General features: G+C 38.3%; 1 protein-coding gene across 1 annotated transcript in view; it reads left to right on the top strand.

The window, feature by feature from the left end:
• GPC5 (glypican 5) overlaps window positions 1–1,948 on the top strand; it is a 729,150-nt gene extending 727,202 nt beyond the window's left edge. The window contains 1 exon segment of the mRNA XM_054163173.1: window positions 1,940–1,948. Within this exon segment, the coding sequence (XP_054019148.1) occupies window positions 1,940–1,948 (9 nt within the window).
• Window positions 1,949–23,256: the final 21,308 nt, after the last annotated feature.

Here is a 23,256-nt window from a genome sequence, read left to right as displayed (position 1 = left end):
CCCATGTGGAAGATGGGGAACTTAATTTTTTTGCACTTCATGTGCTCCTATCAAGCTATTTCGTCAATCTGTCAGGGTGCCTCTGAATGTCAGAACGATTCTCTAGCGTAAGAGCTACTCCTCACATTTTTGTACCCTTTGTGAGAACTTGCTCTGAGTTCACTCTATTACATTGTGTTGAACATTAATGAAGAAATCATAGAATCATAGCATTGTTTTGGCTGGGAAAGGCCTCTAAGATCATTGAGTCCGACCACCAACCTAACACCACCATGGCCATTAAACCTTGCTCTGGAGTGCCATATCTAGACATTTCTTGAACAGCTTCAGGGACAGTGACTCTACCACGTCCCTGGGCAATCTGTTTCACCCTTTTCCTGACCACCCTTTCTGTAAATAATTCTTTCCTAATATCAGGGAGCAGTATAGTGATGTTCTCCACATGGGCTTTGTGCTGCTGTTGACAACCCTACATACAACTGACAGCAAGTGATGAAATAGTTGCTCAGCACTTCCTGGGCTTTGTATTTAGTCATAGAATCATAGAATCAATAAGGCTGGAAAAGACCTCAAAGATCATCAAGTCCAACCTGTCACCCAACACCTCATGTCTACTAAACCATGGCTTCAAGTGTCATGTCCAATCCTTTTTGAAACACCTCCAGGGACGGTGACTCCACCACCTCCCTGGCCAGCCCATTCCAATGGGCAACAACTCTTTCTGTGAAGAACATTCTCCTCACCTCAAGCCTAAACTTCCTCTGGCACAGTTTCAGAGGTCCAGGCTTCTGTGATGTGATCTCTGTAAAACAGAAAATGTTGACTTTGTCCTTCTGTCTTTCTGTAAAAAGGGAAAAAACCCACAGTGTATACTCAGCAAATTTTGTTAGGAATTACTTTTCACAGTTCAGAAGAAATACATATTATTATCTAGATATAACAGCAAGGTTAGGATTCAATGTTAGATTAAGGTATCTGAATCTGTATGTCTGTGTACATATATTTACATAGGTGTTATGTATCTATTACACCCATGCACTCTATGCCATCAGTGGAAATAGAGAGTAAGATTCAATTGCTAAAATACCATCAATGAGTGCCAGTTTAGATGCTTGTAAATAAACCCACCTCATGACCAGTTACTGCTGTGAAGGGCCTTAGGTCTTTCTGTGGACAGGTTACCAGAGCCCTTTGTCAACAGAGTCAGTGACGACCCAGTACGTTATTTGGCTTATGTGAAGACCTCACAGCTTAGTTGCCCAAAAGTAAATCTGTGATACCACCTAGGATTTTTTGGAGTATCCAAGATATCCTCCTGGGACTGACAGATATGATGTATGACATATAAGATGTTCCAGAGGCCTCCTTAAATGGGAGCCATCAGGAGTGGCAGCTGGTAGATAAGTGGGTTATCCTTGTGTTACTCAAAGATCTAGAGATGCATAATAGGGCCCATAAATCATACATCAAGTCTCCATAAACAATATCAGGAGTTTAGAATACCTTGTTGAAATGGTGATACATGAATGCAAATCCGAACGACAACATGAATCCCAGCTCAAGTTCTCATGCTCCAGGCAAGCTAAAATAATCAGAAAGTATTTAAGAATATTTCACAGTTATTTTTTCCTCTGCAGCCTTTTACAAGAGTAGAAAACAATTTTTAAAAGGTACAGTATGAGTGCGTATAATTAGAAATCTTCCTAGACTGGGGAAAAAAATAAATATGTGAGACTAATATAAAGAAACATATGTAAGTATTTTTATTCCCAAACATATGCATTAGTCATTATGCATACAGTATAACATACAGGTAAACATATATAAAATGTAGCAAAGCAAGTGAACATTCATTCCTAAAAGCAGTTCCATGCCAGACAAACATCATTAATAAGCAAGTGTTCTTATTTCACTTGACATAGTCTTTCTTCTTTTGCAGGGTTTGTAAACCAGACTTTCAAATTCACTTGTTGTCTCATCATAGAGTGAAATTATGACAACTGTAACTCAAGGAGAGACAACTTGATTTCATTCTTTTCCTTTTTCATGTCAACTCAAACCAGTAATCAATCTAGACCAGCAATACTTTTTTTTTTAAACAACAATCGGTATCAGTCACTTCAGGGAAAATGGAAGAAAGCTTTGCATAGGAGATTCGGAAATGGAGAAAAAATTCTGCCAATACACATTACTTAGAATTTTATTTGTATCCTGAAGCACTGCTCCAGTTCCTCATTTTTGTGCGTTGTTCAAGACCTTACTGATGGCACCAGGCAGTCAAGGAACAGCACCTTGAAAAAACAAGGCCTTCTTAAATAATGATAATTATTAGTTCCTAAGACCTCTTTGAGTATATGTTAATTACTACCCTGTAGACTCCTCATTTTTTTCATGAGCTGTTCCCTTTGTCTTGCAACTGGCTTGGAGATCCTTCACCTGACCCCCTGCCATGAGACCTCCTTCATTGTCCCACCAATCTCTACACATCAACATACACTCCACATCATTGCTTAGATTCATACTTCATTACAGTTCTTTCACCATATCTACCAAAGTATAAAGAAATAGTCTTGTTTCTTAAATAACTATAAAGACATTGTTAGAATGGCTCAAAGCAAAGAGAAGGAAGCCAAAGCTTTTTGGCAATCTATGTTAAGGAACTTGTAAGAAACCATGGGAACACAGCAGGATGTTGAAAAGTAGCTCCAAGTTTGGCAACTGGCTAAAGGAAACCTTGCATGTGTTAAAGTCAACAAAAGAATGAGGCACAGCACTGAGAAGGAACATGCAGTGTGTGTTAGAGATGCTGGAAGGAGAAAAAGAAGAAAAGGCTAAACTGGAGAACATGACAATATAGTGTAAAAACACTTGTATCAACATAAAATGGTGGACTGTATAAAGTATGTGTCCCCACGCTGAGTCAGATGCTTTGAGATGCAGAGGCTTTTCCCAGCAGCAGGTCATACAGACAGTACAGGGCTGCCACAGATGACCTGAGAAATGGCACCTTGGTCTTGGCTGCTCTGAGTATTTTCATCTGGTTTCACTCAAACATTTTTAACAGTCTAAAACTTGTGTTTGCTAAAACCTTTGGTGAAAAAATATTTGGGGTTATTTTTCTTTCTTTTAAAACACTTTCCATGTATTAGAGCTGATATAGGTTTAAGTAGGAAGACTTTAGTCAATGTTTACCATTTTTTCAGACAGACATTCAAATACTGGTTATACTGCAATCTCAGTGGATATCACTAGGAAAGTTGTGTAAATGGTTTCAGCACAATTGTTAAAAAGCAGCAACCATAAGGTGAGAGAACTTCATAGGGAATAATTTATAGCTAACACCTCTGTGCTGGCTGTTAAAAACATTTTTCATGTCTGTTCACATTCCTGCTTTTTGACAGAGTTGTTCATGAAATTCTTGTCTTTCACCTTTTTATTTTTGAAAAAGATTAAAGACAAACAAAATATGGGATACCAGGCCTTCAAAAGGTAAAAAGCAATGTGATCCTGAAAAGTAAATCTTGCTTGTCATGTATCATTTTAGTAAGTTATAAAAAAAATAAAATAAAATCTGTGTTTGTAATTTCAGAGTATTGGGAGGACGAGTGATTAGTGCATGGACTGGGTTCTTATTCTAGACATTTGTGATACTACTGAATTCCATGGATATCACTGCAAGCATAATTTGATTTTGTATTATCTACATGCAAAAAACTGAACTGATTTATTTAATGCAATAAGATTGTTTTCAGAAATGTGTCATAGAATTATAGGTAATAACAACTTGTGTTTCTCTGCTCTATATTGGTTATGTGTATATCTTGAAAAATAAAAAGTAAATTTAGCAAATAAACATGTATAACGCAATCTCTTGTCTATATGACTCTAAGAAAAAAAACAAATGTATTTTCCTATGAAATATGTGTTTTTCTGATAAAATTTTCAGCATTTTATTATCCTAAGAACAAGGTCAAGAGGGAATTGCCTGTGCTCAAGTATGTAAGTAAACTTGAACACTAATACCTAGTTAAATCAAATATTTTGAAACACTGTCTCAATTTACATGATTTCAAACTTTTGCCCTGAAAATTAATAATAATAATAATAAGCCAGGTTGGAAGAGACCTTCAAGATCATCGTGTCCAACCCTTCAACCAATCCAACCCACCTGAACACTAAACCATGGCACCAAGCACCCCACCAAGTCTCCTCCTGAACCCCTCCAATGATGATGACTCCACCACCTCCCCAGGCAGCCCATTCCAATGGCCAATCACTCTCTCTGTATAGAACTTCCTCCTAACATCCAACCTAAACCTCCCCTGGTGCAGCCTGAGACTGTGTCCTCTTGTTCTGGTACTGGCTGCCTGGGAGAAGAGACCAACATCCGTCTGTCTACAACCTCCCTTCAGGTAGTTGTAGAGAGCAATAAGGTCACCCCTGAGTCTCCTCCTCTCCAGGCTAAGAAACCTCAGCTCCCTCAGCCTCTCCTCATAGGGCTTGTGTTCCAAACCCCTCACCAACTTTGTTGCCCTTCTCTGGACTCGTTCCAGCAAGTCAACATCCTTCCTAAACTAAGGGGCCCAGAACTGGATACAGTACTCAAGGTGCAGCCTAACCAGTGCAGTGTACAGGGGCACAATCACCTCCCTGCTCCTGCTGGCCACACTGTTCTTGATGCAGACCGGGATGCCATTGGCCTTCTTGGCTGCCTGGGTACACTGCAGGCTCATGTTCAGCCTACCATCAACCAGTACCCCCAGGTCCCTCTCTACCTGGCCGCTCTCCAGCCACTCTGACCCCAGCCTGTAGCACTGCATGGGGTTGTTGTGGCCAATGTGCAGAACCCGGCACTTGGATGTGTTAAATCTCATGCCGTTGGACTCTGCCTATCTGTCCAGCCTGTCGAGGTCCCTCTGCAGAGCCTCTCTACCCTCCAGCAGATCAACTCCTGCCCTCAGCTTGGTATCGTCTGCAAATTTACTGATGATGGACTCAATGCCCTCATTCAAATCATCAATAAAGATGTTAAAGAGTATGGGGCCCAGCACTGATCCTTGGGGCACACCACTAGTGACTGGCTGACAGCTGGATGTGGCACCATTCACCACCACTCTCTGGGCTTGGCCCTCCAGCCAGTTCCTAACCCATCGCAGTGTGCTCCCACCCAAGGCATGGATTGACAGCTTGACCAGGAGTTTGCTATGGGGGACGGTGTCACAAATTCTCTTTCATTATAACATTATAGAAAACTATTAACACCAAGGACAGCTGTTCACAATGGAATTTCTACTATAGATGTTGAGGTATAACCTTCATGGCCAAAAGGGTTTTTAAACTATGTCACATTGGTAACAGTGTTCGATAAATAAAAATGACAAAAGATCAGCTTTATGCAAGACTGAAGTACCCATAAAATTTAAAATCCTAGTAAACACTGCAAATCCATTTATTAAAGTAAAAAATTATAAAGCACCTATCTATTTCTTTAGGCAGAGGGGAAAAGTAGTCTGTAGTCATGAATCTAAAACTTCAGTTCTTCCTGACTGACCCTTTTCTGCAGCCTAGACTAGTCCAGATGCTGAAACGTGGGAACCTAGTTTTATAACTAAAGTTTTGTTTATGGACAAAGAGAAAATGCAACATATACATGTAAAGCCAGCTCCTCACTGTTTATATAATGAAAATCTTAACAATTTAATTCAAGAATCATTATTAATCTAGATCTAATTGTTGTATAAAAAGAAATAAAGCATAGCTATCTGGTTAGAAGTCATAGTTATCTGGTTAGAATGCTTCTACATAGAAAACATTCCAATGAAATTGATAATACAAATAAATTGTAACACATAAAGTCTGTAGTTTCTTTTAGTCTAGATCTTAAAACCTGTAGTTTTGGACTTCAGAAAAGGGATTAAGTTGGGTCTTCAGCATCCAGGGTCCTTCAGAGGGAGAATCCTCACCTCAGGATTCACTTTATGTCATTATTTTATGTTTGCTAACATGGTTTTATACCTTTGTTCTTCTCTCAATGATCTCTTGCCCCAAACAACATCTGAATTTACTCTGTATGGTGCCATTTACATGTGTTAGATACTCTCTTCTGGTTCAGTTTGATACCCTTAAACCCAGTTTTGCCCCAGTCAAGGTCTGCATTTCTTTAACTTACCAACAGTCTTTTACAGCCATGAGGTTCCCACCACCAACCCTGTGCTGTCCTTTACCATCCCATGCCTGTGCTCTTCCACACCACATTCAGCATCTGCATGTCTCAAGATCTCTGCTATTGCACACAGTTTGCATTTGTCTACATCATTCCGTTGAAGTCATAAATAGCTCATTCTACATATCTATATAACATTATGGTTGTCAAACACAAAGATAAATGAAATCAAATTAAATTTACCTTTTTGTTCTCTGATCTGGCCAGTTAGGAAAAAATCTGTTGGCACAGCTAAACCAAGCAAAACAAAGCTGCAGGCAAGTAAAGAAAAATTCAGTCAGAAAGTCTGATGACTGTCAGCATGAAGGTCTAGAAAGCTCAGTGCAATACCTACTAGCCGCAGCAGTGTCATGTTACAGGGCTGCTGGGTTACAGCAGGACAATCTGAGACACTTGCTCATTTCTGGCATTGCAGAGAGGCAGTCACCTTGTCAACTGTAGCCTGAGTTGCTGCTGCCAGCTCCCACAAGATGTCTTAGGCCATCTCCAAAGGTAAAAGCAGTTTGTTTGGCCAGTTGAACTAAGGCCTCAGGATCTATGGAGAATCTTTCATTCTGAAAAAGGTCATGTAAGTCCCTTCTGTCAATGAAAATATTAGTTCAAGGATATTTAATATTTAATATGTGAAGCTATAAGAGATAAATTTCAGTTTTACATGGGATTCAGTCCAACTAACTCCTTCCATCTTCTAGTTCTAGAAGAAAAACAGCTTCTAAATGTTATATTTCACCATTAGCTGCACTAGAAATTTGCATACTTAGCCTACACCACCTGATATTCAGGCACCAACTAGATCTATAGTCTATTCTTCTACAATAGCACAAAGGCATGATGTGAAGGGTCTGTACTAAAACCAGTAGCCTGGAAGCAGAGTAAAGAGTTACAAGAGTTAAATATTCCTATACACTATTTAATTTTGGGAAGAAAGCCAGGGAGAGACACCACTTTTGGTGAGAAAAGCCTGTACATCAGTTAACCCTTTCTAAAAGAAAATTTGAGCATGCACGGTGCTGAAAAGGCCAAGTAAAACAGAAAAGTAGAGAAGTGTCTGTGGCAACAAGCAGAAGTATAGACAGCACAGGGCTGTCTGGCCAACCACAGCCTCGGAGAGCCCTGGGCCAGAGGGGAACTGAGTTAGTTGGGTGGAAAGACTGTTAAAAAATCTGCTTATTGACAACAGCTTGCATCTAATGATCAGTTAAAGAATGACAAAATCAACCGGGTTGGAAGAGACCTTCAGGATCATCAAATCCAAACAATTACCCAGCCCTAACTAATCAACTAGACCATGGCATTAAGTGCTCATCTGGTCATTTCCTAAACACCTCCAGGGACACCAACCCTATTACCTCCCTGGGCAGCCCATTCCAATGGCAAATCACTCTTTCTGTGAAGAACTTCTTTCTAAGATCAAGACTAAACTTCCGTCTGCGCAGGTTGAGACTGTGTCCTCTTGTCTGTCATTGGTTGCCTGGGAGCAGAGACCAACCCCCACCTGGCTACAACCTCCCTTCAGGTAGTTGTACGCAGCAATAAGGTCTCCCAATAATAATCAGTTAACACTGATAATGCTAGCAAAGGTGGGTACAAGTAATTCAAGCTGTTACCAGCCATGAGGCTTCTCTGCTGAGCGGGAAGATGAACACTGTTGAAGCTAAGAATGATAGGAGACCCCTGTAAACCACCTCTTTCAGTGGCAGCAATTTGCTTCATGCATAGATTTTACTCACAGGAGCAGTTACACTTTATTAAGAGGAACACTTGCAATACTAGGCTGGTCATTAAACTGTAAAGACAGAAATGGATTGAGGCAGTAGTGACTGCCTTCCTTAGCTACCACCCATGACTTTGCAAGTGTGCTTTGCTCTTTCAGAGATTTCTGAGGTTTGCCAGACTGATAGTTTTTTTAAGCTTTGTTTCTACCTTGGCCACATTGAAGTCCTGTGTAAGTACACTCTTTTAGGTAACACTGCTTTCTATCAGGAAACATTGTTCTCTGGGCACACAGACACTGCAAATGAGTTTTCCGTTCTCCTGGGTGGACATTTAGCCACACTTGCCTATGAGCTTAATGAAGATTGCTACAAAGTGAATCTGCATCTTTTTGCTTGCAATTTGCCAGGCAGGGTTAATATTGCTATAAACAACATGAGTGCAAAAATATTTTCCTTCTATTTCACCACTAAATTTCACCTTCACCCTAGTTTCCTATCTTCCTTAACTAGTTTTACATTTGGATAATAATCTTCACACCTTTTGCTCATGAGACCTGATATAAGATAGCTTTTGGTATACATAACACAGCTCAGTACTCACACAAATACTTTCTGATGTGTTTTCTTTAGATGTCTTTTTCACCTTCTAGCAGTGATGGATGCCACACATACAGAGATGAAACACATCTAATCCCAGGGATTTGCTGCATTACAAGTGGATCTTTGCAGAGACCACATGCATGACAGCAGGAGGTACAAAGGCTAACAACCCTGTGAATAAAGATCAAGAGATATAATTCCAATTTATTTTATTTGCTTTTCGCTCCAAGTTTTAAAATTAAGATGAAGAGAAGTTTGGAAAATAAATACACTGTAGTGAGCAAGTTGTGTTTTAACTGTACAAAATATTTTCAATTTTTGAGAAAATTAGAGTGTGAAAACAGTGCTCCCCCAGTAATAGGGCTGTACACACTATTTGTGACAAAACTGTAAATCACACAAAAGACATATACTTTATTTCTGGAAAATTACTGGAGTTTCTGACCATATTAGTTGAGAGTTTGCAAACTCATAAACATACTTGCTAATTTGAGCAACTATCATTCCTGTTTCAAATTTAGAGAGTGTAATAAATAGACCATGTTGGATTCTGTATCTTACTGTAGAAGGGCAGATGAAATTTGCTTTTCCCTACTGAGATTTTCTCCTAAGTTTTGCGTTAATTTAATACAAAAGCTTGAGGCCATTTTCATTTATTGTCACTTGGTAAAATCAAAATCAATGCCAAGAACATGACTGTAGTCTAGTAGTTAGAAATCTGTGATGGAAGTCCTGAGAAATTTAATTCCTGCTTCCACCAAAGTGGTTTATGAAATTGAGGTGTAATTTTACCAGATAAAGTAATGAAACAGTCCAGAAGGAAGATGGTAAGATTTCAAATTGTGAATAAACCTCATTGTCTGTCAACTCTCATGGTGGACCAGATTTTTTTTATGTGCCTCTAAAAGGTGTTGTTATCCCTCTAGAAGATACTGTGTGTGCTCCTGAGTTGCCACAGTTTACAGCCTAGCAATCTGCAGAAACACATTAGGATCTAAATTGCTGTGGCAAGGACAAATAGTCATATCACTGCTGAAAAGGAAGCAGTCTCCAGGACAGAGTAGCCAAGAGCAGTAATAGTCTCCCTGATTCAGGTGGAAACTCTCTGCTAATGCAAATAAGAATTCTGAGTGCCAAAACTCTAGCCAAGTACCACTTCCAATAGAAATAAGAAATTGAGAATTGGGTGATAACTTGCATTAATATATACAAACATGCATCTGTACATAAAGAGGCATGTACTGTATCAGATAAGGATCACCATCACAATCTTTTGGTTTGGTTTGGTTTAACTGATGTATTCTATTTTCCTTTAAGTCATAAGAGCATTTTGGAGGAGTATACTTCAGTGATAAAGAAAAAAGGAAATACACAACTGATTAGGACATACAAGTCATCACAAATACTTACTTTTGTACTTGGATCTCTAAATAACTAAGCATATTTCATAACTATCTATATCAGATGTCCATGTACCAGTCTTCAATGGGCAACATTCCTTGTCTGTGTTCTAAAACATCTCATTTCAAAGACCAAAATTTGACTCTGAAAGTGTTCCAGTGCATCAATATCCACTGTTCATATTCTTCCCCATTGAACTTAAGCCACACTGGGCCAAAGTAGTAATTAACATGCAAAACAGTGTTGTGCTCTTTTCTAAATCCCTGAATAACTGCAAGCTTTGTCCAGTTCTCTGATAATACAGATAAAGGTACAGATCATAGAATCATAGAATCAATAAGGTTGGAAAAGACCTTAAAGATCATCAAGTCAAACCTGTCACCCAACAACTCATGACTACTAAATCATGGCACCATGCCATATTCAATCCCTTTTTGAACACCTCCAGGAATGGTGACTCCACCACCTCCCTGGGCAGCACATTCCAATGGTTAACAACTCTCTTTGTGAAGAAGTTTCTCCTCACCTCAAGACTATGCTCTCTTATTCTGGTGCTGATTGCCTGGGAGAGGAGAACAACCCCCTACTGGCTACAACCACCCTTCAGGTAGTTGTAGACAGCAATAAGGTCTCCCCTGAGCCTCCTCTTCTCCAGGTTAAACAATCCCAGCTCCTTCAGCCTCTCCTCATAGGGCTTGTGCTCAAGCCCTCTCACCAGTTTTGTTGCCCTTCTCTGGACACGTTCAAGAGTCTCAATATCCTTCTTGAGGGGCCCAGAACTGGACACAGGGCTCAAGGTATGGCCTAACCATTGATGAGTACAAGGGCAGAATGAATTCCCTGCTCCTGCTGGCCACACTATTCCTGATACAGGCCAGGATGCCATTGGCCTTCTTGGCCACCTGGGCACACTGCTGGCTCATGTTCAGCCAGCTGTCAATCAGTACCCCCAGGTCCCTTTCTGTCTGGCTGTTCTCAAGCCACTCCGACCCCAGCCTGTAGCTCTGCATGGGGTTGTTGTGAGCAAAGTGCAGGACCTGGCACTTGGACTTGTTAAATGCCATCATGCTGGATTCGGCCCATCTGTATCAGCCCATCAAGGTCCCTCTGCAGAGCCCTTCTACCCTCTAACAGATCAACAGCTGCTCACAACCAACCTTGTGTATAACCACTGACTAGTACAGTTATATAGTTCATGCCCACAAATGTGTAATCATTTTGTTATCTATCCATGTTACACATTATTGCTCCTTGTGCATGCTAATTTTGTTCAGTATTCTGTATATTTATTAATTTTAGCATTTTATTTCAAATCTGACTTTGCAAAGCAGATCTGTCTCTTTGTAGTTTTGTTCATGGCCTATTGAAAGGGAATCATAAAGTTATTCAGGTCTGTAAAGCCAACTTCAAAAATGTATGTTTAACAAAGTATTAATATGAAGGAAAGCAAATCAAACATTAAGTACAGAATACTATTGCTGGCATTCAACATTCAGCTGTTGCTTCTAGACATATACTCTTCATTTGCCATCTCCTGGTAATTTTAAAATTCAGACCAGAGATTATAATCCTCTAAATCCATAAAACTATGAATGTCTTTATCAGATTCCATGATGAGGCAAGAGAAAAAAGCAACAAAATCCAAACATCAAACTTTGTGGTTTCCAGATTGGCTTGGCTATGTTTAGAGAAGTAATTGCATAATCTGCATTGCCTGAATAACTGCAATTCAGGAATTGAGGTCACTGCCAGTCCTATGTTCACAACTGCTTTTTACTCTGTGATGTAATATCCATTTTGCAATTTCTGATTCTTCTACAATGACTGTCAAATTAGCTTTTATTACTCATAACTGCTATATACCCTTCATGACTAAATAGGTACTGAATCCTTGTGAGCAGATCAAGTAAGGCTGAGGAATTGCAATGTGTTCAAATACTTTTCAGCCCCAGAAGGAAAACAACATTTATTCATTCACTACTAAGTGGCCAGGTAAGTTATATTTTCCATATATCCATCACATAAATTGTTGTAGGCAGTAATGTTTGGTACTTCTGTTTATATACACAACCTTCTTCATCATAGCCATCTTTTCCACTTTCCCTCTAGTTTCATTTATTAGCATTTCAGAGACTCAGCTATGCAGAAGGACAATTTTATTTCTATGATATACCAACATGTTCCAGAGAATTTAGCCTAGTTATCTCAGGAGCTGGATAAGCCAGGGAACTGATAAGAGATGCCTCACTTTTAGACAAGTTGCACAATTTTAGGCAAATTGGCAGCAACTCTTTTTTTATTTGGTAGCTTTTTGCTGGACTACACTGAAAAACACTTTAGTTTTAGGCATGCTAGAACTAGTACATTTGATTGGCAGTTTCAGCAAACAGACTGAGATATGAACAAGCAGAAGCTGAACTGCACCAACCTCAATCACTGATTCTTCCAAAGTGGAGCTGAAGACGATGCTTTGACACGGCAATGTCAAGAAGCCTGCAGTGCTGCTGCGGGTGTTGTTTGCTCAGTGTCTAGATAAAAGATGTTAGATTCTTGCACTGTCACTCTGACATGTTTCAGAAACACAGAAATGTCTTTTAGAAAAGACCCATAAAGCTATTAAGAGTTAAGGCAAAATTAAATCTACATTTCATGAAGGTTAGTAATTATCATTTCTCAAACATTTCTATCTCGTTTAAATAAAATGTTCTTGAGGATTTGTGACCTATGACATATTGTATTGAAATAGCTTTACATCAAAGCCTGACACTGGCTTTTCACCAAATTATATCTTTTCTATATGATGTATGTGCATAGAAAGTCTCTCAAATTGTGAGGTTAAAAACAAACTCTTGCTTGCAGACCTAGCTCTGCCCTTTCTCTCTACCCTCCAGGCTCTACCTCATATATTCAAAAAGCTTCAAACCAGTGAGTTTCTGAATGAAACTGAATTTCCAAATTCAAATATCCCATCTAAATGTTGCCTTACCCTTTATGACACAGTAACTACATTGTGAAATTTTACATTCCCTCTTTTACAGAAATATCAAAAAACTCAAATAAAAAAATGCACAATGCAGCATAAACAATGGACAGTTTCTTGTGCAGAGAACCTCTAGCTGATAAAATTTTTTGAGAGGCTTCATCTTATCCCCACCAAAAGAAATCAGCATCAGAAGTTCACATGGCCGAGGTTTAGATGATGGCTCTTTTAGAAAGTAACTCCAACATTGTAGCACCCATTGACAGTGGTTGTACCAATAACTTGAAATGACTTGTATAAAGATCTCTTATCTTCACGAAATGTTGGATCTGGGATTCTACAAAACTGGTTAAGTCTTTAGATGTAAGTATGTAGTACTTGATCATTGCTCCTCTGAAGCTGGTGAAGTCCCTGATGACTGGAAGAATGGAAACATCACACCCACTTTTAAAAAAAGGTAGAAAGGAGGTCCCTGGACACTGCTGACCTGTCAGCCTCACATCTGTGCCTGGGAAGATCATGGAACAAATCACAAATCCCCCTAGATGCCATGCTAAGGCACACAGAGGATAGGGAGGTGATTCAAGATAGCCAGCATGGCTTTACTAGGGGCAAATCCTGTCTGACAAACCTTGTGGCTTTCTACGTTAAAGTGACTATGTCAGTGGCTAAAGGACAACCTATGGATGTGATCTATCTGGACTTCTGTAAGGCCTTTAACACAGTTCCCCCACAACATCCTGCTTGCCAAGCTGGAGAGATAGGGATTTGATGGGGGGACTGTTCAGTGGATAAGGAATTGGCTGGATGGTCACATCCAGAGAGTAGTGCTCAATGGCTTAAAGTCCAGATGGAGAGCAGTGACAAGTGGTGTCCCTCAGGGGTCTGTACTGGGGCCTGTGCTGTTTAATACTTTTATCAACAGACAGTGGGATCAAGGGCACGATTAGCAAGTGTTCAGAGGACACCAAGCTGAGTGGAGGTGTCAACATGCCAGAGGGACAGGATGTCATCCAGAGGGATCTGGACAGGCTGGAGAGGTAAACCCAGGTGAACCTCATGAGGTTCAACAAGAGCAAGTGCAGGGTTCTGCGCCTGGGACAGAACAATCCTCATCAATACAGACTGGGGGATGAGTTAATAGAAAGCAGCCCTGCAGAAAAAGATTTGGGGATGCTTATGGATGAGAAGCTGGACATGAGCAGACAGTGTGCACTTGCAGCCCAGAAGGCAAATCACATCCTGGGCTGCATCAAAAGATGCATTGCCAGCAGATTGAGTGAGATGATTCTACCACTTTACCCTGCTTTGGCGAGATCTCACCTGGAGTACTGTGTCTGGGTCTGGAGCCCTCAATACAGGAAGGACATGGACCTGATGGAGCAGGTCCAGAAGAGGGCCAGAAAAATGATCAGGGGGTTGGAGCACCTCTGCTACGAGGACAGGCTGAGGGAGCTGGTGTCGTTCAGCCTGGAGAAGAGAAGGCTCTGGGAATGCCAAATAGCAACCTTCCAGTACCTGCAGGAGGCCTACAAGAAGAATGGGGAGAGTCTGTTGGCAAAGGATGAGGGGCAATGGCTTCAAACTAGAGAAGGGCATATTTAGATTGGATGTTAGGAATAGTTTTCTTTACCATGAGGGTAGTGGATTACTGGAACTGGTTGCTCAGGAAGGTGGTTGGGGCCCCATCCCTGGAGATATTAAAAGTGAAGCTTGACAGGGCTCTGGGCAACCTGAGGTAGCTGAAGATGCCCCTACTTACTACAGAGGGTGTTGGACTAGATGACCCTCTGGAGGTCCCTTCCAACCCAGACTATTCTATGATTCTATAATATTCATAGGCCCATGATTACATGAGGCAAATATAAAAATTCTTAGCAGAAATGATCATAACCTGGCTTTCCAGCTAACAATTATCATTACTACAAACTCAATTTGACAGGAACACATATAAATTCAGCCTTCTGCTACTTACTACATGTAAACTTCAAAAAAAACCAAAGTAATTTCCAAGGGATATTAATGGAGATGGTCTGGACTTAAAAGGAAAGGTTAGTGCATTGTAGATCTCTGCTAATGAAATTAATGAACAAAGTCATAATGTTTAATGGATTAAATATTACATTACCAGTCCATTCCCAAAGGATTGATGAGTTCCTTGGTTGTTTCAGACAGTATTTAAAACCAAGGAGTAAGACTGGCCAGTAATTTCAATATCTGTTTACCAAAGTATCTGTATACCAAGTATAAAAAGCACCAAACCTACCACAACCACCACCGAAAAAACCTGCATACACAGAAACAACACAAAACAAAACAATCAGTCAAACAAAAAGTAAAAAGAAAACAAAACACCGAAAATCAGCAATAAGGAAAGGCTTCTGTTGTTACATTTCTGCTTGAAAGTAAGAATACAGAGTAATGGTGTCTCAGGATATGACTCAGTATCTCAGATGCTTTACACGAAGGCTAATGAGCCTGTTGCAAGTACTGAAACCACTATTTGCCAGGGGCAAAACTAACAGTACATCTATATTACAAATAATTTGCTGGCTTTTTCTTCACGCTAGCTCATAAATCCCAACAGCATTGCTTCTAGGGAAATATCAATTCCTATGAAAAGGTATGTGAATATGTCACAATACTAAGTGGTTTTGTGATAGGACTAGTAATATTTGCAATTCACACGTGTCACTGAAGATACAAGAGTTAAAATTTTCTAAAATATTGAGTTAAGGAGACCTGCTTGAATCTAGAAATAAACAGTAAAGAGAATCAAGTTACAATAAACAATCAAAGATTGTGGTAATGTCTTCAAGCGCTTTCTGGTTTAGCTTCTTGAGAGTAAGAAGAGCTAATGGCTTGCCAACTTGTAAACACAACTGTTTTCCTGAAAATACTGCTATACAAATAGCCACTAATAATGCTCAAAGGGGAAATAAAATATTTATTTCTGTGGGATGAGTTTTTGTCAACTATTATTGTCTTTATTGATGGAGAAGTCCTCATACAAAAGAATATAAAAGTTAATGGAAGGAAGTTTTGACTGTATTGAACAATCATTGTCTTACCATGACAGAGGGGAAGTGAGCAAAGGACCCTAGTAGTTATTTGCATTAGCTTATGTTTTATCTACAAACTGTTTCTTTGAAAACAGTCAATATAAGCTTGGATAACAGACATGATGTGAAATTAATGATACCTAGTCAGATACAGAACTTTTTATCAAATCAGCTTGGTTTTAGTCTAAATTTAGAGAAATGTCTCTGCCAAAAATTACATTTGTCAATATGTTTTTTTCTTTACTATAACAGTTACCATATCTCCAGGGAAACATGTATTACTATCTGTTGACTAAGGAAAGAGACCTAGAGGAGAGGGCAGGAGGAGAGCTGGGAAAGAAAGAAGTGCAGGGGGGGAGAAGGAGAAAAAAGAAAACTGAGGGAAAGATGGGCCAGGAAAATACAGAAGGAAAGGGAGGGATGGAAGATGGAAGTATGGAAAGGAGAACTGAATGAAGGAAAAGAAGGAGAGGTTCGGAGAGGAAAGGTTCGGAGAGGTTCGGAGAGGAGACGTTCAGAGAGGAGAGGAGAGGTTCGGAGAGGAGAGGAGAGGTTCAGAGAGGAGAGGTTCGGAGAGGAGAGGAGAGGTTCAGAGAGGAGAGGTTCAGAGAGGAGAGGTTCGGAGAGGAGAGGTTCAGAGAGGAGAGGAGAGGAGAGGGAAGAGGTAAAGAAAGAAAGAAAGAAAGAAAGAAAGAAAGAAAGAAAGAAAGAAAGAAAGAAAGAAAGAAAGAAAGAAAGAGAAAGGAAAAGGGAGAAAGAAAGAAAAAGAAAAAGGCAAGAAAAAGAAAATTTCTGTTCTCTATATATTTCAGAAATCTGAATTTTTTTTTACATAGAAATGCCTCATTCTCTGAATGTTGCTATGGTTTTGCCTTAATGGCATTATGCACAATAAGTTCCTTTGGTCAATAGTACATTTGGTAAAAATAATTATTTCCTTGAGTTTAAAGCTAATGGCATTTTACAGGAAATAGTAACAGTTTTTTACATTTCTATACTAGTAGAGAAGGGACTTAAATCTTCATTTTCCTTTTTGTGCAGCCATCACAGGCAGGATAAGCCCCTAATGAGCATGTGCTGGAATCTTTTAAGTATTTCCCCTTTGTGTCTTAAGTGACCAGCTAATGTAGCTAGATGTCAAATAACATGGCATTGAGAGAAAATGTAGAAATAAAACAAGGCATTTAAATAATACAAAATAAAGTCTAGCAGTACGTAGAGAGAGAAAGTAAGGATGAATCACAGCTCATATTCCAAACTCCTATAAAAGGCAACCGAAAATTCCTGCAGTTCCATAATGAAAAGGAAGCACAAAATTCCATTAAAAATTAATGAAAACATTTATCCCTGGTAATTAAAAAGTAACTGTATTGACTTTTTTCAGGTAACATGAAAATTTCTATTGAACTGGCCAATATTTTAAACAACATGCTTTGTCTATTTTCTATTTACTTAAACAATGGCTTTTAAAACCTTTGTAAATCCTTTTATTTGGATTTCCTGCACAGAATATTCTGATACAAGCAAGTTGTATTAAATAACATGATGAAGCTTCTAAATGACCTCTGTTTCCTGTAACCAAGATGTCTAGAGATTCCTTTAAACAGCAGGCTAAATGAAGATCACTGCTTTGATTGAAAGCATACTAAAGCAAAATGGACCACCTGGAAATGCATCACAAGTGACACTAGTGAAAAATACTGCTGAAAGCACTTCTTTCTCCTGGGTCACATGAATTGTTCCACTAGTACCGGTCAGCACACTTCAGTACATTCATTCATAGATCTGTGCCTCTTAGAAGAGCCAAGGTACCATATGGCATATTAAAGATCTGGATAATAAATCTAGCTAATGAGAGTTTTCCTTCTAGTTGTTACTTTGTATATTTGTTTGTTTTATAATGCAGTGTCCTGGGTTTGCAAACATGTGAATCTCAGAATGAGTACAGGGTACATTTTGCAAAGAGATTCTGAATCTCTATTATCTGCATCATTGACTTTCAATGTTAGGAGCTATATTTTTCTGCTGATACACATCTGTCTTTATGAGATCCTGAAAGAAAAAAGAAAAAAAAAAAAAGAAAAAAAGAAAAAAAAAGAAATGCAAAACAAGATCTACTACTGGCAAGATTGAATGTATGTAGCATTTGCTTGCTTTTCTTCCTTTAATTTTTTTCTCTTTCAAGTGTCATATAGAAGGAAAATTTGCATTCTGATTATGTAGCCAGAAGTTAAAAGGAAATGACAAATTAAAAATAAATAGATTATTAGAGAGGATATACAATTAAGTCTTCCATCAAAATTAAACTGATATCATACTTAGGATTTCCAGAACAGCTGCCCTTTCATATAACTTCTGAAAAAAATCTTATTTTTTTCATTTTTTTTTTATTTAAATACATGAGTTGTATTTTGTTAAATATTTGAATGATGTGCATACACCCATTTCATAAAGTCTAAATGTCTTCTAGGCAGTCATATAATTCCCATCTTATGTAGTTCTTTGTTGCTACAAGTAAACCTTTATTTCTTTGAGATTTAAAAAATAAATGTTATCAGTATAATATGAAAAATAAACACTGTGAATTTATTATTTAATGGAAGACACAAACCAAGCACACTAAATAAAATTGATTTTCAAATAATAAACATGAGGGTCTCGGGTAGTAAGATTTCATGGGTCTGGTAGGAATACTGCTAAATATCTGCATATCTTCAAACTCATATATTTCCCTGCACTCTAGTTCTGGACATCTCTGTTAGATTGTAAAAGGATATTTCTGTTCCCTGGCTTTTCGTGTATTCAGCATATCAGAATACAGAAAGGTATATATTTCTGCAGATATTTTTTCCTGATACATAAACATAAACACCTCCAGATGTTTTCTTTTTGCTCCGTTTTCTTTGTGACACTTCCTTACTGAAAGATTTCAGACTATGTAACATTGTCTTTTTGCTTATTTCTATTTGCAACTGCACCAATTATTCCTGATAACTACCCACCCATCCTGCATGTGCTTCCTCACATAGCACTAATTATTCTTCAATAAAGCATAAGGTAAAATATTTTGGATACTTATGTTGTCCAAAATGCACCAACATCTAGCATTTGCTAGAAGCTTCTATCATCTGCAGTGAGGCTTCTTGAGTGCCTCAAGCCAACATGGGACAGTGCTATGCTGAGTGCCAACCTCCCCCAAGTCTGTAACTGTACATTCCCACTGCTTCCTGCATTTCAGCTCAAGTGCAGTGAGACAGGTAAATCCATCAATCCTGCTGGAAATTTATCCGGGGGGTGGGGAGAGGCAGGGCAGGAATCAATGCTTGTTTTCAGTCCCAGTGCCACTTGCTCCAGCAGCAACTCCTTGCAGGAGCACCACTTCAGATCAAGACATGCATAGTACCTCCATCTTAGGAGTGGCTGTAGCTTGAACATTAGGGTGATGAGGACACTTTCTCAGATCTTAAAAGATGTGAAACTGAGCACTCTTCATCTGTAGATGTAGGGATCTTTCACTGCTGAATCATTGTAACTACTTCAATGTCACTTCAAACTGAAAAGATCTGCCATCACTACAGGCTATTTTAGCCAGTTGGTGCCCAAAAAAAATGCACCTGTCATCTGTGCCTCATGAAAAGATTAAAGTGCATACATGCACAAACTCAGACAACTACAATTCTACAGGACACTGGGATTTCTGATATGTCTCTACTATATCATCACTTCTAACAGCCAGTTCCCTAGAAAATGTATAGGATCTGAGGTCTTGTGTGGAGATATCAGCAATTTAACAAAACCTGTAATCTCAAATGCCAAGTATTACTGAGTACTTTAAAATCCTTAACTGATCATTTTCCTCTTAAACTCAAGGACTTGGTGCTACCTTGACTTGGTTCCTGTATTATTCTTGATATCAGTCCTTTACTAAAATCTTACCATTTCCTTTTAGATCTTCTTCAAAAACTGCGGTAGGAAAACAAATCATGTCTAAAGCTTTCAATGATGCCATAACTATTTTCTTTCTTAAGAACTGTGATCTTTTCATCAGCATCTATCTTTAGAGGCTTGACATGCTGCCACTAAAATTTTCTTCTGTTGTGTTATTTGTAACTTGTCCTTTTCTGCAATCTGGTCAGTGACTCCCCTAATTTAATTTCATGTCCCCTCTCCCTAAAGCACTCTGTAGCTCCACCTTCTCTGCTGTCTCATTTTGTTTCTTTCTATTAACAGCAGATAGTCTTCCTTCTGACACAACCTGCCAGGCATTTTCTATTAAATAATATTTTGTGTTTAAGAGCAAGCTGATAATCATGTGCTATGTGACCTTCTTTGTCAAATTGCTTCCTCAACCTCACACTGTGAGAACCATTCATAATGCTAAGTACATTGTAACAGATTTGTTTCCATTACTTCCATTCACTTTAATGAATGTACCTTACCATTGTATATAGCAGTACTCTAATGAACACATTTTTGACATGTCTTTCCTTTATCCATGATCACTGAAATCACGTGTGTTTTTTTTTCCCCTCCAGGGATTTCAGGGCTTCCGTGGGCTTTGAGTAAGAACCCTATGTTGAGTTTTCATGAACAGAGACTTTGTGATTGGATAAGACATTTGCACTTAATGTGCTTTTGGGCACTGAGCATATCATCAGTGTAGTAGGGGAAGGTCATCACATTAGAGGAGAAAGAACGGGGGTGATTCTCTCCACATTTTGAATTAAACCCTGTTAGAGAAATGGCTAAACTTGCAGGAAGTTTGTAAAGGTCTTAAAATATGAAAAAGTGCTGCATAGTTAATAAGAGTGATTGATGATAAAATTTAACCTCAGACAAGTTAACAGCAGTCACTTTAGAAGAGAATAGTTTCTGTAAAAGTTAAGCATCTTTTTGATATACCGTCCTGATACCACTGGGTCTTTTCAGCTGCTCACTGAAGTGATGCTATTATGATGGTATTACTGTCAGTGATACTGTTTGTAACTTTACATTGTGAAAAAAAAAGAGAGGTTTTCATCAGGAGAAGACTGGAAGGAGGAAAAAAACAGGAAAGGCAAAGAGTAGTCATTTAGTGAAATTGTTAATGAATATTCAGTAATTAAACAATTACTTGAATGATGTAACCATCATCATGATTTTATCTATAAAAATTTCTGCTTACATCATCTAGAATTGTCTATAAAATACAAAGAAGTTTCCCTGGTATCTGTTCCCAGCATATGTACATCAGTTTTTGATATTTATAAATTCTTTTATTTTGGGGGAAGGTTTATTTAATACTATATTTTTTCTTGGTTTTATATACATAGTTTAACAAAGGTTGGATGGCACCTGTTAAACCTTCCTTTCTTCAAAACTTTCTTATTATAATAAGTGATTTTCTTTCATGTTTTGTAAGAATATAATTTAGAGTAAACCCCAAAGTAAAGTGCACTCAACTTCAGAAGAATCTAAGATCAGGCTTCAGCCTTAGGTCAATACTGTTAGACAGTTACTTCCTGGTTTACAACAGCTATCTTTTATTTAAATTGAATGTAGATTAAAATTGCCTGTACTGTGTGTGCCTATAATCAATCTCTAGTGAAGATCATTGTTTATTAAATCATTGTTTCTTCCTTGTCCATTTCATTTTCTGTCCTTTTGGAACATTATATTGGAACAATTTGCCTGGAGAGTGACCTAGATAGTTTTTAGTTTTTCTAAACTGAACATGTGAAAATAATGTTGTCAGGTGTAAGAGCACTGAAGCGTTTTGCTATTCTGATTTGGAGGATGAAAACACATGGTGCTGTCCTGGGAAAATTGACTTTAGTCACTGTGAAGTTCATCATTATTATTCAGTCTGATTGATCAAGGGAAGTATTCACTCCATTTAGATCAAGTAAAGCCAACACCAAATTACTCTGTACACAACCAGGTGCATGCCATTTATCTACTCTAAACCAACCTAATACACTTTTCCATCTTGTTACAAAAAGTAGTCTGGTTCCAGCAATTGAGAAGTCATAAGTGGATGATAAATAACTTGTAACTGATTGTCAGGCTATATGGGCAGAAGAGAATTATGCAGCTTTTGCTTTTCTACATCAGTAACTAATACTGCTACACAATACAAGGGAGATGGAGCATAATCTCACTTCTTATGACACTTTTTTAGGGTTCATCATGATGTAGAAGATTTGTAAGTCAGTAAATCAGATCCAGAAAGCAACTGATTCTCACTGAGTATCTTGGTCCTGCCCTCAAGACTGTTATGTATCTTACAGAATATGCTCACTGAATGCAATACAGTTATCTGTCAGAAGCAAAGACTAAACCTTTGATGCAATGCATGTTCAATCCCATAAGTACATTTCTCTAACAAGAGGATTTGGGAATTTTTAGTAGGATGTTGAATTGAAATTTAGGCATTAAATTCCATTTTAAAAATCCAATATTTCACTTTAAACATCTTTGTGAGTGGTAAATTTTCTGAATAATAGGATTCTCTGTATGATCCAACAGTTAAAGTATATATCTAAATGTAGGGGACCAAATTATGACTCGCAGACAGCTTTAATTCTAACCCCTTGTATCTTCATGAGATCTTGTTTTTGTAACTTCAGATTTTTTTAATGCAAGCAGGTAAAATATTTAAAGTATGCATTTTTGAGTGGTAAATGAAATTACTAGAATAAAAAAAAAAAATCATTAAATGAACTAAATCCAAGAGGAATTTATTTGTTAATCCCATTTTATAAATAAAAAATAGATTTCTATTATCCATCCACTATGTTATCAATTCTCTCATTAGGTAGGAATATAAGACAGGCTATTCCATTCCCCTGTTATTGCAGGCAATTTGCTAGCATAGTGGTTCAAAAAGAAACTTCCTAAACAGATTATTTCTTCACAAAGATTAAGGGAAGTTTACTTGAAGAAGTACAGGGCGATAGCAAACACTGAGGATGGTAACAAGAAGGAAAGGATTTAGACCTTGTAAGAAGGCTTTAAGTGAAAATTCCTGGGACATTTTGGATGACGGTTATGATGTTAAATGTAATTAACATTATTTACATTTTCTCTCTCCTGGCATGATATGTCTATTGATAGATATAGAGTTTCTATTCAAAGGCTTGTTTCATCAGATTTATCATTCTGAACTTGATGCTGCAACTGCTAGCACCACCAGTGAACAGCAAAATTGAGAATGATACAGCTGATATGTTTTACCTTTTATCAGCCTCATGCTAATTTAATGCAACACAGAATATTATTTGCATTACTTAGAAA

The sequence above is a fragment of the Dryobates pubescens genome, chromosome 7 (assembly GCF_014839835.1).
Source record: "Dryobates pubescens isolate bDryPub1 chromosome 7, bDryPub1.pri, whole genome shotgun sequence".
In the NCBI taxonomy this organism is placed as follows: domain Eukaryota; kingdom Metazoa; phylum Chordata; class Aves; order Piciformes; family Picidae; genus Dryobates; species Dryobates pubescens.
The sequence above is the reverse complement of the archived record's forward strand: the minus strand, read 5'-3'. Positions and strand labels throughout refer to the sequence as shown.